Source organism: Neophocaena asiaeorientalis, unplaced genomic scaffold (genome assembly GCF_003031525.2).
Source record: "Neophocaena asiaeorientalis asiaeorientalis breed wild unplaced genomic scaffold, Neophocaena_asiaeorientalis_V1.1 scaffold345, whole genome shotgun sequence".
Lineage (NCBI taxonomy): Eukaryota > Metazoa > Chordata > Mammalia > Artiodactyla > Phocoenidae > Neophocaena > Neophocaena asiaeorientalis.
The window spans coordinates 1,930,133-1,947,289 of record NW_020175181.1 but is presented as its reverse complement, the minus strand read 5'-3'; the positions used below and the strand labels follow the sequence as shown (position 1 = coordinate 1,947,289).

Genomic DNA, 17,157 nt, shown 5'->3' with positions numbered 1-17,157 from the left:
GTAGAATTGTTAGTAAGGACATATGTATGCATTTTCACTAAATATTCCCATATTCCCTTCCATATGGGTTATCTGATTTTTGAATTCCCATCAGCCATGAATGAAAGTACTTGTTTATTTAGTTTTACCAATGTAGTATGTTGTCAGACTTTTGGACTTTTGCCAGTCTGTTAGGTAAGAAATGGTATATCTGTATAGTTTTAATTCGCATTTCTCTTATTATGGATGAACTTTTCTAGTATTTGCGAGCCATTTATATTTCTTTTTTCTTTATATCGCTAGTCAATTTTTGCATTACGATTGTTAACCACTTCCTTTATTTTTAGAAGCTCTTTATCTATTAGATATATTAATCTTTGTTTTGATATAAATGACATTTTCCCCCTTGTTTGTTGTTTGTCTTTTTTACTTTCGTTGAAGTATTTTTTGTCTTGGTTTTTATTGAAGTTTTTACTTAAGCCTGGAAATATGAGGAACCAAAATATTTGTTGTGACCATGTTATCCTTGGTGTTCATCTCATTCTAATCAATCCTTTTTTATAAATTCTATTCTGATTTTTCTATAGCTATTGTTTCCTATATTATGAAGTCTAGGCCTTCCTATGGTAATAAGAAAAGCAGGTCTACATATGTATGGGTTCTATCACTATCATTATATAGAGTTTAATAGACAAGTATTTAACAATTAAATATTCTTTATAGAAAGTACATCGAGTGTTATTTAGAGAAGAAATAGAAGATACATTGTTTCTCTTTGGCAGCCTACATAGAGCTCAGGCTTTCTACACGCTTACTGCACTTAATTAAGCTAAAGCTATTTTAGGATGTTTTAAACTAAAAAACTCTTGGTCCCAAATCTTTTGCAGGTTTCTCTCAGCCTATTTTCAGCACTTGAAAGCTACAAATGATTCTGGCTTAATTCATTTAGCCCTTACTCCCTAACGGTGTGCTCCCCAGCTTGACATGGAATGAGCTGCTAAAAATTTCTGAGGACATTGAGGACATCTTGTCTTCTCTTCCACTCCCTCTAAGATCTTTTAACTCAGGGAACTTTGTTCCATTTGGGCTTGAAAGTAGTAGAGTAGTTCATCTTTTGAGATGAGATTTCTGTTCGGTGAATTCTAGTTTTTTCATCTTTTTTAAAATAAATTTATTTATTATTTATTTTTGGCTGCATTGGGTCTTCGTTGCTGTGCACAGGCTTTCTCTAGTTGCGGCGAGCAGGGGCTACTCTTTGTTGCGGTACATGGGCTTCTCATTGGGTGGCTTCTCCTGTTGCGGTGCATGGGCTCCAGGCGCGTGGGCTTCAGTAGTTGTGGCTCGCGGGCTGTAGAGCGCAGGCTCAGTAGTTGTGGCGCACGGGTTTAGTTGCTCTGTGGTATGTGGGACCTTCCCGGAGCAGGGATGGAACCCATGTCCCCTGCGTTGCCAGGCAGATTCTTAATGACTATGCCAGCAGGGAAGCCCCTTTTCATCTGTTTTTAGCAAGATGCCTTAGGAATTGTTTTGAAGGAATGTTCTTCTGTCTTTGATCCTTAAGGTCACAGCTGCATTGACCACTGCCCCTGCCCCCCAAGCCAAGTTTAGTCACCAGGAGTCCAGAATGGACTAATATGTTGAGTGACAAGGAAATATCCAAATGAAGTGTCCAGAAAGTTGCCACATATATTGATTTGGAGTTTGAAACAGAGAAAGATTAGAACTTTACATCTCTATAGGTCACAGAATCAGATTCAGGGGTCACTAGAAAATCATTTAAACCATCCTCATGGTACACCTGTGGAATCTGAAGATCAGAGAGATTGTCTGATTTGCCCAAGAGTACATAATTAGATTTTGGAGTCATCTGCAGGTAGCTTATGGTTAAAGCTGAAGAGAAGATTCTCTCAGGGAGTGTAGATGCACAGTCAAACATCCAGTTAGGAATATGCAGGAGGTAGATTACCAAAAAAGGACACCAAATGTAATGGTTGGATGGCTAACAGGAACATTGGGTGAATGGAATCACGAAGGCCAAGGGAGGAAAGAATTTCAGTTAGTGGATAGTCAGCAGAGTCATCTTACTTAGAAGTCAGGAATGAAGAAAGGATACTGAATTTGACTATTAGGAGAGCTTGATAAATTTCAAGAGTACAGTTTCTGCAGAGGGGAGGCAGAATGAATGAGTGCTGAGGAAATGAAGACAACAGGAAAGTCTGGTGAGTGATAGGAAATAGCAGAGTAAGATAAGTAGGTAGTGAGAGCAGCAGGAGCAATGGTAAGGCTTCTTGGGAAGGCTGTGCTTTTAAGGTTTCAGGGAAAAGAATTAGTGTATAGGGTAGGGGGAGAAATTAAGAATGCTAGGGAGGTAAAGATAAGTGTAAAGGAAGCAGCAGGATTTATTAACTGTCCCCTCTTCCAATAAATAACTTATACTGGCTGTGCGATTTACTATATACCAGGTACTGTTCCAGGTGTCTTTGCATGTAATAACTCATTTAGTCCTCAAAACCCTACGGGGTTGATACTACTATTGTCTCTATTTTATAAAAGAGGAAACTGAGGCACTGAAAAGTTGCCTGAAGTCACATGACCAGTTGGTAGCACAACTGAGATTCAACCCACTCTGGCTCCTTGAGTCTCTGCTCTGAATCACCAAACCGTACTGCCACTTTTCCGGTTGTAAATGCTGTTTAAAAATGTGTTTAATTTCATTACAGAAGTAAACCTGAACCTGAAAATTATTGGGTCTAAGAATGTTACATAGTTTGTATGTATTTGATTATTATAAAAATGACTCTTGAATAATAATTCATGATAATTTAAATATTCTTCCTTTTAGGTTGTGCATTATGCGTGACTCTTCCAATGAGTTTATTAAACTTTTTCAGGTAAGTATTTAATTTTTTAATTGGGCAAGAAATATGAACATCTTTAGAAATTGTTATTTAGGTGAATTTTAGGATTTCTTTATTTTGGAATCTGGGCATTTTGAAAAGGTCATGAAACCTGTATTTTGAATCTAGAATGAGGTTAGGATAATTTGTCTGTGGTGGCTTGCGTAGTCAATTCAACAGTAGCCCAGAACTACTCGTTTTTTTGTAAAAGTTTTGGGCTCACCAGACAGTCTTCTAATTTGTCATTTTTTTGTGAGTGAATCAGGAGGGAGTATGTTCCTGTCAGATATTGATAGGTTTACGTTCTTTTTATAAATTGATTATAAGTTTTTATAAATTGATTATGTGTAAGTTTAGTTAGCATGATCATACAATAAAACTTCTCAGCTTGTGTAGTTGAGGACCAAATCCTGGACCTATGCCGTCTCTTCTCAAAGAGCGCCGTATGGAAATTCCGGCCTGAGGAGTGTGTAGGGGTTGGGAGGGGAGTTGCCCTGGTGGAGTTGCATCTCTGTGATCTATGTATGCACTTCTCCACTGTGGCTCAGCCACACTGAGTCCATTTATGTGACCTGAATGTATTTTGTTCTTCATTCCTCAGTACTTTTGCTCCCACTCTTTCCTCTACTCCTCTACTTGGAACACTTTCTTGTACTTGCCACTTCATCCTTCAGTGCTCAAATCTGTCTTGCACAGTCCTATCCATGTCAAGCCAAGCTCTATGAATCTTCCCTCTTTACAGCCACTGGCAGTCATTCATAGAAGCCATAAAATTGAAAGCTCTGAAGGCCTTAGAGATGATTTGAGTCATGTCTTCCTCTTTTTCTAAAGTTGAGGTCCTTTCCTGATTGGGCAGTATTTTGCCTAAGGTTATGTAATTAGTGGCAGAACCGGGATGAGGATTGAGGGTTCAGTTCTGATGAGCACACATGTATGAGAGTACCACCTGTGTGCCCAGAGCCAATAAGATAAGCTGTGGACCGTCTCATTTCAGAGTCTTTCACTCTTAAGTTGTGTATCATAGTAGCACCATGAGGTACTCTGCTAGTATTGTTTTGTGTTCATTTTATTTTTCCTATTAGAGTATAATCTCATAGGACACAGTCCAAGTTTTATTCAGCTTTACATTCCAGAGGGAAAAGTGAGACTAAGGGTCAGAAGACTTGCATTCTAGTCCTGGCCCTGCCACTTGGTAGCAAGTTATGTAAATTTAAATTCTCACATCCTTACTTAACCTGTCTCTAAAATGGGATTAATAATGTTGGTTCTACCTGTGCCATGGGGTTATTGTGAATAAAAATAAGAGAATAAGTGTGAAAGTACTTTGAAAACTATGAACTACAAGTACAGTGTTTTTATATGTAATAATGTTCTTTGTATTACTTGATTTTTTTTCAGAAGCTATAAAAATAACACCTTGAAACACAATTCAGTCTATGAAGCTATGGTTCCCTTCTTTTCTCCATGTTTGCTATTCATTTTGTCTACAGCATGGATCCTCCGGTCACCTTCAGATATTTTAGAGTTACATCCTAGAGTATTCTACTTAATGGTTGGAACAGCCTTTGCCAATATCACAGTAAGATTTTTTCTTTTAAAAATCGTAATACATATAAGAAATATTTGACAGAATTCAATAGTTTGAGAAACCTTATATAGTATTAGAATAAGCAGATTTTAATTTAAAGATCTTATATCAGAAATTTGAAAGAATAATGAATAACCTCAAAGACATGCTGAAAGTTATTTTATTTTTTTGTTTGAAACCAGTAGGATTTGGGGACTGCTGTAGTATTTTGGAACCATGACATAATTTAAATTTTTTGTTTTGGTTGCCTGCTGAAGAATTCATGGAATAATTCCCTTCAGACTCTAAATATTATTTATAGTGTGGTTGAAATGGCAGCAGATCTAATGCTTAATTTAGGGAGCTTGGAAGGGGTTTTTGAGGGAGGAAACAGACACACACACACACACACACACACACATGTTTTTTAATCAACTGATTTTTAAATTAATAACATAGAATAAAAAACTTTGTAATAAATACTGCATACGTTAAAAAATCCTTCTCTGCTCTGGCCCAGCAAGAGGGCAGACAGGGAGGAAAAATCAGGAGGACTTGAGAAAAGACCCTGTTAGTCCTGACAGCCAGGAAGCCTGTGCTCTAGCTCAGGCCAGGTCCTTAATAAGTTTTTATTTTTTAACTTAGCAACTGAGTTTATGTTTCCATGTGTGTAACTTGTGTTTACTGCCCCAGGTCATACTGATTTCATAGGGTTTAAAGATCTGAAAACGTTAATGCATTATATAAAATGTATCTCTGAAGGAATAAAACTATATTTGAGTAAGGTGTTGAAAGTAAAGAGAGCCAAAGAGGCTTTGAGGTGTTGTATGATAACATGTCTGGATTGGAGGTAGCATCTCCTCATCACCATGAAGAAATTTAGTTGTGTGGTGCTGTGGGAGGGTGTTCTGAGAAAATTGTTGTCGTATATCATAGAATCTTAAAATTGGGAGAAATTTCTTTTATCCAAACTGTTACCCGGTAGAAGAATGCCTTCTGTAGCATCCTTACTAAATTATCTTCCAGTCTCTTCTGACACACAGTCTGAGGGTCCACGGGTTTGGAGGTTGGGGTAGAGGTCCAGTTGGGCTCCTGAGCAGTTGAGAATTACTGAATTTGATAATAGTGTAATGTACAGGTACTTGAATGCTTTTTAAATGTTGGAGTGACTCGTGCTTTGCTAATTAAATTTTCATTCTCTCTTTTTTTTTTTTAATACCTTCAAGTGTCAGCTGATTGTTTGTCAAATGAGCAGTACCCGGTGCCCAACTTTGAATTGGTTTCTGGTTCCTCTCTTCTTGGTTGTCATAGTGGTAAATGTAGGAGTGGCCTCTTACATTGAGAGCATTCTCCTGTTTACATTAACAACTGCTTTCACTCTGGCCCACATCCATTATGGAGTACGAGTGGTGAGTAATCTAGAGCAAAATTGGTTCCATTTGATTCTTTTTTTTTTTTTTTTTTTAATTTATTTTTGGCTCTAGGTGTGCAGGCTTCAGTAGCTGTGGCACACGGCCTCAGTAGTTGTGGCTCACGGGTTTGTTGCTCCGTGGCATGTGGGATCTTCCCAGACCAGGGCTTGAACCCGTGTCCCCCGCATTGGCAGGTGGACTCCCAACCACTGCGCCACCAGGGAAGCCCTCCATTTGATTCTTAAACAGTGAGGTGAGGGAGAATTTCAGAAGAAACTTGCTTAATATAGTAGCTGCAAGAATTTTGGGATATTCTCTAAATTTTGGATAATATCCAGGTGTGTGATGCCATATATCATTTCTGTAATTAATATGTCGTAGTAACTACAAATAATTTCAAAGCTAGATAATTATTGTGAGGAATTAGTTCTTGTTTATAAGTGAGAAGAAATGTAAACCATTTTCTTGGTAAAGAATTATAAACTCTTTTGTGCTTTTAATTATATACAGGACAAGATCATCTTATTTGTTGTTTATCTATTTCTATGCTTGCTTCTTTAGCTTCAGGGGCATTTTTATAAGGGAAAATATAGAAGAGAGTAGATTTAAGAAGTATTCTGCAAACCTTAATATTCTCTTCTAAAATAAGAAACGGGTTTCAGGACAAATGGACTAAGATAGGTATAATAAAATGAAAATCAGAACCATGCAGTTTAGTTTCCTTTTCCTCACACTGTGACATTCTTTGCTAATTATTTTACATATCTTAGCGTGGTCTCATAACTATGATTTTGAATTGCTGTACAATATTCCATTGAGGAGATTACTTAATAATTATCAGTTTACTTAACCATGACTCAGTTATTTTAATCATTTAGGTTGTTTCCAGATTTTCACTACTATAAATAAAGTTGAAGTGAACTATCTGGAATAATATTTTTTTCCTTCATTTGCTTTTTTCCTGAGGATAATTTCATAGCAATCGGGTCATGTGATAGGATATTCATATTTCTGTGGCTTTAAAAATACTTCTATTTGGTATGTTTGTTTTGAAAGGAGCCCTGCTGTGAATCAGTTTGAGAAACAAAATGTCTTTACTTCTGTATTGTCAGACGTATTTTTAAAACGGGGGCACCTGTCATGCTTGATCACAACTTCTTATACCTTGCATATGTTTCTTCCCTTAGTGTTTCTCCCCAAAGTAGCCCACATTTGTTGGAACAAAATAGGTGAAAGAAACCATGATAAGTCTATGAATTGTGACATGAAGACATAATCATTTATGTTTTTGTTTGTGCAAATTTAACATTATATGCTTTATATCAACGCTCTGAGGCCTTTATTCTGATATTTCGTCAGTCATATGCATGAAGTAGAGCACAGTAACCAGTGTCTTTCATAATTGTTTTAACTTTTTATAACCCTCAGAAGCATATCTTTAGAAAACCACATACACACTCCCAACCAAACCAAAACACATTTAAATTACAAAGCAGTACATTTTCATTGTTAAAAATCTGGAAAATAAATATAAGCTCAAGCTAACTGAAAAAAATTCCAGGAGCGTCTTTTTTTGGTCTGTCTTTCTGCTCTCTTAACACTTCTACAACTTCTGACCAGAAGATAAAACTTGTTAGACCACACAAAAACATTCACTTGAACTATTGAAATGTAAATATTAAGAAGAAAAATGGAAATAAGAAGGATTAAATAAACCATATTTGCTAACTGGCACATTACCTTGCTTTTGCCTACCCACTAGGGATACCCTAACTAATATGGCTTAAACTGTCAAAAATTGCAGATCTAGTTTTATACTGTTTCATCAGATTAGGAATGATTACCTACAAGTGTTACAAGAAGGTGAACATTGACTCTAACCATATATGTAAATATTTGATCTGATAGATACTATAAGTCAACTAACCCTACAATTTTTCAGTAGATTTGAATGTAAGGCTGTGTGGTCTGGAGGGTTCTGGAAAGACTAGATTTTGGAGTTGGGCAGACCCAAGTCTAAGTCCTAACTCTCCCAGGGTAGTTCTAGTACTCATTCAGCCAGCTGGCTCTGCAGCTATCCTAGTCCAGAAAAACCTCTTCGTTTCTGATGATTTTTGTCATGCCAGTAAATTGTTGTCTCCAGAGGGTGAATTCTATATGCTTTTTTTAAAAAATTACATATGTATTTGTCATTGCCTCATGTTCTGGTTTTCTGTTAGGTAAAGCAGCTGAGCAACCATTTTCAGATTTACCCCTTCTCATTGAGGAAACCAAACTCGGATTGACTAGGAATGGAAGAAAAGAATATTGGCCTGTAATCTACAGAAAGAAGTACTGTAAATAAGATGCTTGTAAATATTTCATCCATCACCATTGAACTAAATTGATCTGCTTAACAGACATGGGAACTCAGTGTGTGTGGTACGTGGACAGCAGGGGTGATACATATGATCTGAACTTGTGGAATTTTGACCTACTAACTCCCAGCTTCTTTTATTTTGTTTTTTATAAAGATATGTGATGTTTTGGTTAAACATAATATACATTAGACCAGCAAAATGTTCCTAGTAATTTTAGCTTCAGGAGTCCATAATGTTTTGGTTTTTACAGAGTTAAAGATGCCTTGGTTTTTATTTTTAAAACCCCCAAATTTGTTTAGGAACACTGATAACATTCAGAAGACCCAATATGTTTTTATATTTGGTACCTAGGAGTAGGTCTTTAGCTATGGAAGCTATCAATAGCCCAAATCCAACATAGGGAAAAGATAAGAGCAAGTCACCTTCAGCAAGAGATGCCAAATGATTACAAAACAATATACAATTGCCAAATACTGGTTTCTCTTTCCCATGGAAATGCCTTTTGTCCTCATGTGCTAAGAGAGCTAGAAAAGAAAAAAACATATATATATATGTATATGTATATATATATATATATATATATTTAGATTCTCTAGTATTCTGACTCTCTTTGTTATGGAATGGATCTTGATAAATGGTTTAATTTTCTTTTAAAGAAAAATATTCTCTTGGGACTTAGTAGAGAATGGATTGTAATTACAGCTCACTCATTGGCATGGCTCATTGCTTAAATGTGGCATTTTTTCCCCCCTCAGCTGCAAGTTGCTGAGATTTGGTGCCTATGAACTATGATCATATGAATGCATGTGACAGTCCCAGTCTTACAGTAATTACTTGTGAAGAACACAGATAAACTTCCTTATAAGAAAAATTTTCTTAGGAGTTAGGAATCTCATGAACCTCACTATGAAATTACTACTGTGAACCTCACTATGAAATTAGTTTTCTGATTTAATTTGTCCTTCCTCTCTCCCTGTCTTTTTCTGTGGAAGAGAGTGCGGTGTTTTTTATTTCATACAGGATAAGGAAATAGAAATTCTCTCTTCCCCAACTTGCTCACTTCCCCACTTGAAGAAAATTTTTGATATATATGCCTTACTGAGTATGTGCTCCCTTTATGTGACTTGGAGTAATTTTTTAGGTTTACTGACAAACATAAAAATCTCTTTGACTTTAATATGGTTGTTTTATGATCGCACCTTTTCATGAATGTGGATATTCTTTTTTTATTTTGTCTCCATTTAATTTGGTGGTGATGAAGTTTACTGGCTGATTTTCTTTTATTTTCCACTGAATGGAGTTTGTGCTTGAATGAAGAGTGTATCTTAAACCCTTTTTTTTGGATGGATTGCACTTGGATAAAATAGGCACCACTGTGTTGATATGTAATTAAATCCATAATCATTATTTATCTGTGAATGTGACCATCGTCAAATTTAATTATAGTGTATTCCTCTGTTGGATTTTAGTCTGCTGCTTTGTAAAAATAACTATGTAATTGATATTTCAGTTTTTAAATGTGTAAAGTCTAATCATTGTCATTCAGGACATTAGAAATGAGGCATCAAGGAGCTAACACATGGTTCTGTACTCATTTTAAAAAATTGTAAAGGTTGAGGTATATTTGGTGACTTTCTCTGAGACAAAAATGAACTCTGAACATAGGTGAGAAATTGATGAAGGGAAATATGGGTAGTGATTTCATGTTTGCTAATAAATTGCCATTATGGAGGTCAGAGAATGAACTAATTAAGTAAAAGTAACTATTTTTTGTATACCTTGTTCTGTGTCATCTGTAAAATTGAACTGGATAAAGTGTTAATTTGGGCCTGGAACAAAGCTTTGTTTTAAGGTTCTGAGCTAATCATTTTATTGTTTTGTTGACCTTGTATACAAAAATGAGGTTAATCCGTATTATAAAAGAACTGATAAATATTTATAAAATGACAGATGTGGACCACAGGCTTTCTTTACCAGGTACAGTATAGTAAAAACAACAACAACAACAGAAACCCTTTACTTCTGGCATAGGGTCGTGTCCTGTAATTTTGGGGCTGTTTTACCTCAAAGTGTGTTTCTGCTCTTTTTTGTTGCATCAGGTTTATTTGAAAATTGTTTTGTGCCTATACGTTATAACATATTTCCCAATGGTGGTTAAGAATTATGCTATAGTCAGTTTTATTGGCATCGTTTGATGAAAGATGGCTGTCAAGAAGATAAAAGACGAAAAGTGAGTAATGAACTGTTACAGAATACTGTGGACTTGTGAATCTTTAGTGTACTGTTGACCCTTTTTCTTGGTTTAGTCTGCTGTCTTGAAGTGCGTCATGAAAGCCCCCATTTGTTACGTAGTGATACAGCAGCCGAAGCAGGACTTCATTACGAAGAGCTCTTGTGAATTTACATCATTGCCAATTATCATAACATTTCCGAAGTATAAAGTATCTTTTAGGCTTATGCATGATATTTTGGAGTGCGTTCACACCCCAGCCTTTCTCCCAGCATACGCTGAGATGCCTCTTGGGGAGCAGTGGCATGATTGGTCATACATGCATGTTTTCTGTACTTTTCAGAATAGAGTGCCTTAGCCAGGCCAGAGGTTTGCTTTGTGTTTCTTCTGACCAAAATTACCTAGACCTGTAAGAAGTTTCTTTTCAGGTTATGGTATGAAAAATGTCCTTTATGCTTGTCAGAAAGTAATTCCCCTGTATTTGAGGGGGGCATGGATTAGAAAAATCTTAAAAAATACCTGAGTATGTTAATGCTGCCTTTTATGATCCTTCAACAGCACTCATGATCCTAGTGTAACGTACGGTTTAAAATTGCCACAATTTAACCAACATTCCTCCCTTAATGTGTAATAGACATAGTTTATGGGTTCTAGTCTTAAGGGTAATAGAGTGAATAACTTCCACATAAAGAACTAAATAGTCTCCCCTGGCATTTTAATAATATCATGGTTAAATTACTTCTAATTGTAATTTTTAAAAGAAGGTTCAATGCCGATTATGGCCTAGAATGTTATAGTACTATTACCAGCATTTAATTTTTTTAAATATAGAGCTGTTGGGAAGAGGAATGTATGTCTAGGGTTGCCCAAATTCTAAATAGTTACCAGAAGAATATTGGTCATGACCTAGAGCCTGGGCATTGGGGGAACATGCAAAGGAGAAAGCAGGCATAGTATCCACTTTAAGGGGAAGAAGAGATCACTTTAGTGCCCAGTGATCCTACTGCAGTGCACAGTTTAAAAGTGTCACAACTTAGTCATTACTAACTTCAAGTTCAAATGTGAATTTGAAAGACTCCTAAGTGTTCAGTTTTCAAAGAATTATTTTATTTCGTAGTCAGTCTAAAAACATTTGGAATGTACCTTGCTTTCCAAAGCAGACTTTGATTCTCTAAGTTATGGAGGATAAGAAGAAAATCTGAAGGTGTTTGAATCAAAGGCTACTTTTCCCCTTTATATTTTAACAAGAAGCCTATTTGTAACTCGTCCTGTTCATTCTTCGCCTGGGTTTTTAACTAGCCACTGTCTAGGACAGAGACGCCCACTTGCTCTGTCGCCCCTAGATCTCGCCACATTCACGTCTCCTCGATTGCCTTATCTCTCTTGACTAGTCAAGGGCTGGGAACATGCCAGAGGGAACAAAGTAAACCTGATGGACTAGAACATTTGATGTCGGGTCCCCAAATAAGCCAAAAACAGATACAGAAATCTTTGATTGTGTTGATTCTTACGTTCAGAGTGGCCTTTATCTTGACCTCAGTTCTGGACTTGCCTGAGCACTCTATAGGAAATTTGTGAAGTCAGACTAGAATTTTCTTTGTCCTATGAGGTGTCCTTGTAAGGCAGCATGCCCATTCTTGAACACCCTGTGGGTGAATAACCTTAAGTGAGCTGCCAGTAGTTGAACCTTCCAGGAAGAATTTTAACTAGTATGCTGCATTTGAAGCACTTCGACATGTACATTTTAAGTGACAGTTTTAACAGTAAAATGGTGTTAAATTAATCACTGTGAAACTTGAAAGCGTGATGCCCTGTACATTTTAGGAAGCTTAAGTAAATTTCTGATTTTCCTTTATTAATTATGTAACCCATGTGATTTGTATATTTTACTTTTCATCTTTGACAGTGGTGCAAATGACTGACTTATTGGCAGGCAGTTACTTTAGGGTGTATGGTAAATTGTGGTTGTCTAACTTTTCCAGAGAAAGTGGCAATGTGTTTACTTCTTCCTTTGTGTGAAGCCATGGGAATCGGATTTACTGGCTAATTTATTTCCAGGGTTTCTACAGTGCAAAATAAACGTAACCTTTTAAACATGCTAGTAATGCTTTCCTTTTTAAGAAAAATGCAAGAGATAGTAATCTAGCTGATCGATTGTTTTTAAGCAGAGACCTGCTCTTCTTACAGACAGATCTTAAATGAGCTAATATTTTGGGTAGCAAAAGAAGTTTTGCTGTTTGTAGCCTTTTTCACAGGTGGCCTGAGTGAGGGGGTTGTGTTGCATTTGGTCAGAAAGGCCCGGTGCCCAGAATTGGCAAATGGCACATGGAGTGATTCTAGAATAATTTAACAAAGCCTTGTCTTGAGGAGAGTCCATTTGGACACAACAGAAGTATTGTCTCCCACAGGCCGTTAACATTGTCTTGCTCTCCATAGAATCATTCTTAGAAAGCTAGGTTCAATCAGGGGAGTGTTATTTTGAAAGCATGTGAATTGGACCATGGCCATGGTGTACCTAATGCTACGTTGTAATTAGAGACAGTAGTGAAGATGCGAGGAGTGGCTAAATGCTGTGGGTGCCTTATGGCTCTTAGGCTAAGGGCTTCTCTTGAGAAGTTTCTATGGGTAATAATTAGAATAGGAATTGATTCTGGCTTTTTATTGAAACAGACAATTTACCATGAATTCTAGATTCTGATATTCTTGAGAAGCACTTTTTAATCCCTGAAGAGTAAGTTCTTGGCCAGAAGCATGTTTAGTTTAGTACTTGATGTTACTGATCAGGTTGTAGGAGGATCCTGTTTTATTTTACGAGATCTATGAATGCTGCATTATGAATCTGTTTGAATTACCGGTATCATTCAGTATCAGACTTAGTTCAATAAGTACTAATCAAGACTGCCCACAAGATGAATATTTTTCGTAGGTTGTTTTGTTTATATAACTTATCCCATTAGAGCAGCCATTCAGGAGACAAAGACGTAGCTACGTGTAATCATTTCCTCTTTCTGGAATGTGCCAAGAAAGCAGAATTCAGTATTAAACTCCAAATTTCAGTTTTGTTTTTTAAAGTAGCATTTCCTGTGGGTAAAGGGGAAGGCAGCGAGCAACTGCTGAGGTGTAAACTCCCTGCTGTCTGCCTTCTCCCTTTCCCTTCCCATCTAACAGAATAGATTAAGTTTGTAGCCAGTTGTAGGAAATGAAATCGATACTTTTCTGAGTAAGGTTTCATGCCCTGTGACTAAGAATAGGCGGCAGGAATCCTGGCAGAATCAATTATTGATTTGTTTAGCTTGGTCCTGTTGCAGGTTGCTTTCTGTAGTATTCTGATTCCATCCCTTCTCAGGTACCTAGAAACAATACCACTTAAGTAACTGGAATGTGTTTGCTACAAGTGGAATATATTAGAGAAGATGAAAGGAGCGCAAAGTCTTATTTTCCCTTTCAAGTAGTTTAATTGAACATGTTAGTAACTGGTCTGTCTAGCACTTGCTGTGTTCATAGCAAATAATGTAGCATTTATTTTATCTGGTTATGTGTGGTGTGTGTATATATGCATATTTAATATGTACACATATTCTCTGTGCACATATATGTATGATATATTCGTATATACATGCAGTCTACTCTCGATTATCAGCAAGATGGTAAGCCTTCACTAGACTGTTTCTTCATGTTGACTAAATCTGCATGTAGCCCATAACTCTGTGAAGCCTCTTCCTTATCTGGAGCCATAGTCTTTCCTACTTTCCATTCATCTAAGTCCCCAAGAAAGGCCCTTGACATTTGTCACTTTCCCCTTCCCTTTCACCAGGGACTGTGTGAGCCAGAAAGCTTTTGAGAAAGATGGTTGCTTCCACCAGAGTTGAGGCTTCTGGGTCTGAATGATGATGGGCCCAATCCTGGCCAGAGGGCAGCCCTTGGAGCAGTTGTGCTCTTGGGCTTGATGGGGGGGAAAATCTAGCTCTTATGGGAACTGGGGCTTCACAGTTTGCTTAAATTCCTTAGCTGGAATGTTGTGAAGTCTTAGATAATTCGATGTGCAAATAGAGTACAGCTGTGCATTTCACCATTAGTATTGTGTCATCGGTGATCCTGTTGCTAGCCCAGATAATCAAGACCTTGACTGTTTCTTGCCACTGGATTCTGGAAGCCTCGCCCTTTCAACTGGATTTGTGTTTTATTTCTGCTGCTGTGAAACACAAAAGTAATGCAGTAGGTTTTAACTTAAAATTGTTTAATTCTGTTACTGATAAATATTTATTGTAATAAAAGAAAAGAGAAAATGACTTTTCAATCCTTTTAATTGTTTTCAGATTGTCTTCTTTGTTTTTCCTTGGCAGGTGCAAAAGGGGAGGGGAGCTATGGGGAGAAAAATAATGTCCAGTCACTTGTCTCAGAGAATCATTGGTTAATTTAGAGCAAAACATTAAAAGGTTTTGTTTTGTTTGATCAGCTCCTGGGTGTTCTATAGTCCTGTGACTTGTTTCAGAGAGCAGAGTACTAGGAACGTGGCAGTAACAGCTTTTCATAATATACTGCTCTTGACTCTCCCAGAACTGGGTACTGCGTAATATTTATTGTTCTCATAATAACTGGATCACACTTATATTAGCTTGTAAGGTGGTGGTTTCATACTCAAAAACATCTTCCCATAGAAAGAGTGTTAATGTATGCTGTTAATTTCCCAGGCTAATTCCACAAGAACTTAATAACCCACACTTAATACACCTAAACTTTAGTATATGAACAAACCATAAGCTCTTATAAAAACTCATATTTTCTAACATGGCTTCTGAGGAGAATATTTCCTATTTTTTTAACATAAGAATTGATCTCCCAGTTCTGGCAGTGGGCATTTAAAAGTTTTTTCAGTAACAGGTTTAAAGAAGATGAGGGAGGAAATGGCCCATATTTTAACCCAGGCTAATTCTCTGGCTTAATGTGCTCTTAATCCCCTGCCCTTCGTTCGATCGATCGCAGTAGCAGTTATCCCCTCCCTTCTAAATGCAAACCTCAAACACCTAGCACCGGCCTGACACTCAGCAGGGGCAACCAGCTTGGGTTTAGCTACTGATAAACTTTAAAAAATTACTGATGTAATTTTGGCCCCATGGGGCTATAGCCTAGACCTGTTATCTCTCAAGGATAATTCTTTTAAGTGGAATTGCCTACTCAGTGCATATGCTTATTTAAACTGTTGCTACTGGCACACTGTCTTCCTAAAGGGTGTCTTTCCAGCAGTGAATGAGAGTGTCTTTTTTCCCACACCTATGAAAAAGGTTTGTTATTTATATAATTGAGGCTGTCTGTGACAGCAGCAAAGACCTCCCAGCTGGCTGGGAAATGTCTGGAGAGAGCCAGAAAAGGAGGCTGGCCTGGGGTATTGTTATGGTTGGGAGGTAGGGCCAGGATGAGGGTACCCAGCACACACAGTAAGAACCTCCCACCAAAGGAGAGAGCACCCAGGGTTTTTTGTTTTTGTTTTTTTTTAAGTCAGCTGCCCAGATGTGGAGCAAAGGGGGAAAAAGGCATGAGGCTTAAAAGCTCAAACAGCAAAAAAGGGAGTCAGATTCCTTTATCACAAAAAATGTCTGGCTTTAGGCCAAGCAGCTTATTGATCGCTCTTTATGAGTCTTTATGGTACCTTTGCTCTCTCTCCCATCTCTCGTGTGACAGCCGATTCCCAGTGACTTTCTCGTGGCATCCTACTCCCAGCCGTAGACAGGCACACACGCTTGTACTTGTGTCTCTTCTCACAGGTGGTGGAGACATGAACCAGGACCTAGAGGAGTTGGGGGTCAGCACTGTATCTTGCCTCTGATTCCTCAGCCCCTAGGGAAGGTTAAAGCTGGAGGTCACAACTAAAGGAGAGAGAGACTGAGGCCCGAAGAAAACTCGTTCCCCTCCCCCGCCCTCCAGACTCCTCACCCCAGCTAGATATGGGACAAGGATCCAGGCAGGTGTTGGACTCTTGACTGCTCCAAGATTTTGGCACTCCTAAATCTCCCTACCACTTGTACACTTGGAAAAATTAATTTAAAAAAGAAAACTCCGATTGGCTCCCCAATCTTGCCCCAGCCCCAGGCCCAGTCACCCCATCCCTGCAGTTGGAGTCCCTCCTGGACCAGGCTCCTCTGGGCAGCCAAGGCCAAGAGGGTCCCTTGAAGTGGGGAGAGGAATCAGAACCCCCAGAGACCCAGAGAGGACCCCCCCCCCCAGCGGCTACGTAAAGATGTGACTTATTCCAAGAGCATCACGGAGTCCAGCAGTTCATCCTGAGACCCACCCCCTCTCATTTCTATGCGGCTGGACCTCTCCCTTGCCCCCAGAACACCCAGTAAAGGCTCATGAAGAAAGCAAAAAAGAAGAAAGAAAACTCCATTTCCCTCTGGGTAGGTCTTATTCACCACGCGATTATCTCCTTTGGCCTCACAATTGCTTGTGATTTGAGTAGGCAGGCAGTACAGCTGAGAAAACGGTCAAGAAGGTGTGGCATACCTAAGGTTTCAGGGCCGGTCTAGGATTAGGACCTGCATTTTCTTACTACTCCAGGGCCCTTTCCCGAGTTAACCTCAGGCCAGTGGGATAAGATTCTGCCAAATGTGATCCAGCTTGTTTTCGAAAGGATGTTAATTCTCAGTAAGAACACTATGAATTTTTCGTTGGCAATGCGACACACACACAAAAAATAGTGCTTTTTAAGGGACTC

The 17,157-nt window shown here is 38.1% G+C and overlaps 1 protein-coding gene across 3 annotated transcripts in view; it reads left to right on the top strand.

Moving 5' to 3' along the window:
• SELENOI (selenoprotein I) overlaps positions 1 to 14,751 on the top strand; it is a 43,891-nt gene extending 29,140 nt beyond the window's left edge. Inside the window, exons 7-10 of one of the 3 annotated variants that reach the window (XM_024764495.1) lie at positions 2,822 to 2,870; positions 4,275 to 4,455; positions 5,670 to 5,852; positions 8,075 to 14,751. In XM_024764495.1, the coding sequence (XP_024620263.1) occupies positions 2,822 to 2,870; positions 4,275 to 4,455; positions 5,670 to 5,852; positions 8,075 to 8,173 (512 nt within the window). In that variant the 3' untranslated portion in view covers positions 8,174 to 14,751. Of the gene's footprint in view, positions 1 to 2,821; positions 2,871 to 4,274; positions 4,456 to 5,669; positions 5,853 to 8,074 lie in introns of those variants that run through there. The other 2 variants (XM_024764497.1, XM_024764496.1) reach the window with 2 other exon arrangements.
• The last annotated feature ends 2,406 nt before the right edge of the window (positions 14,752 to 17,157 follow it).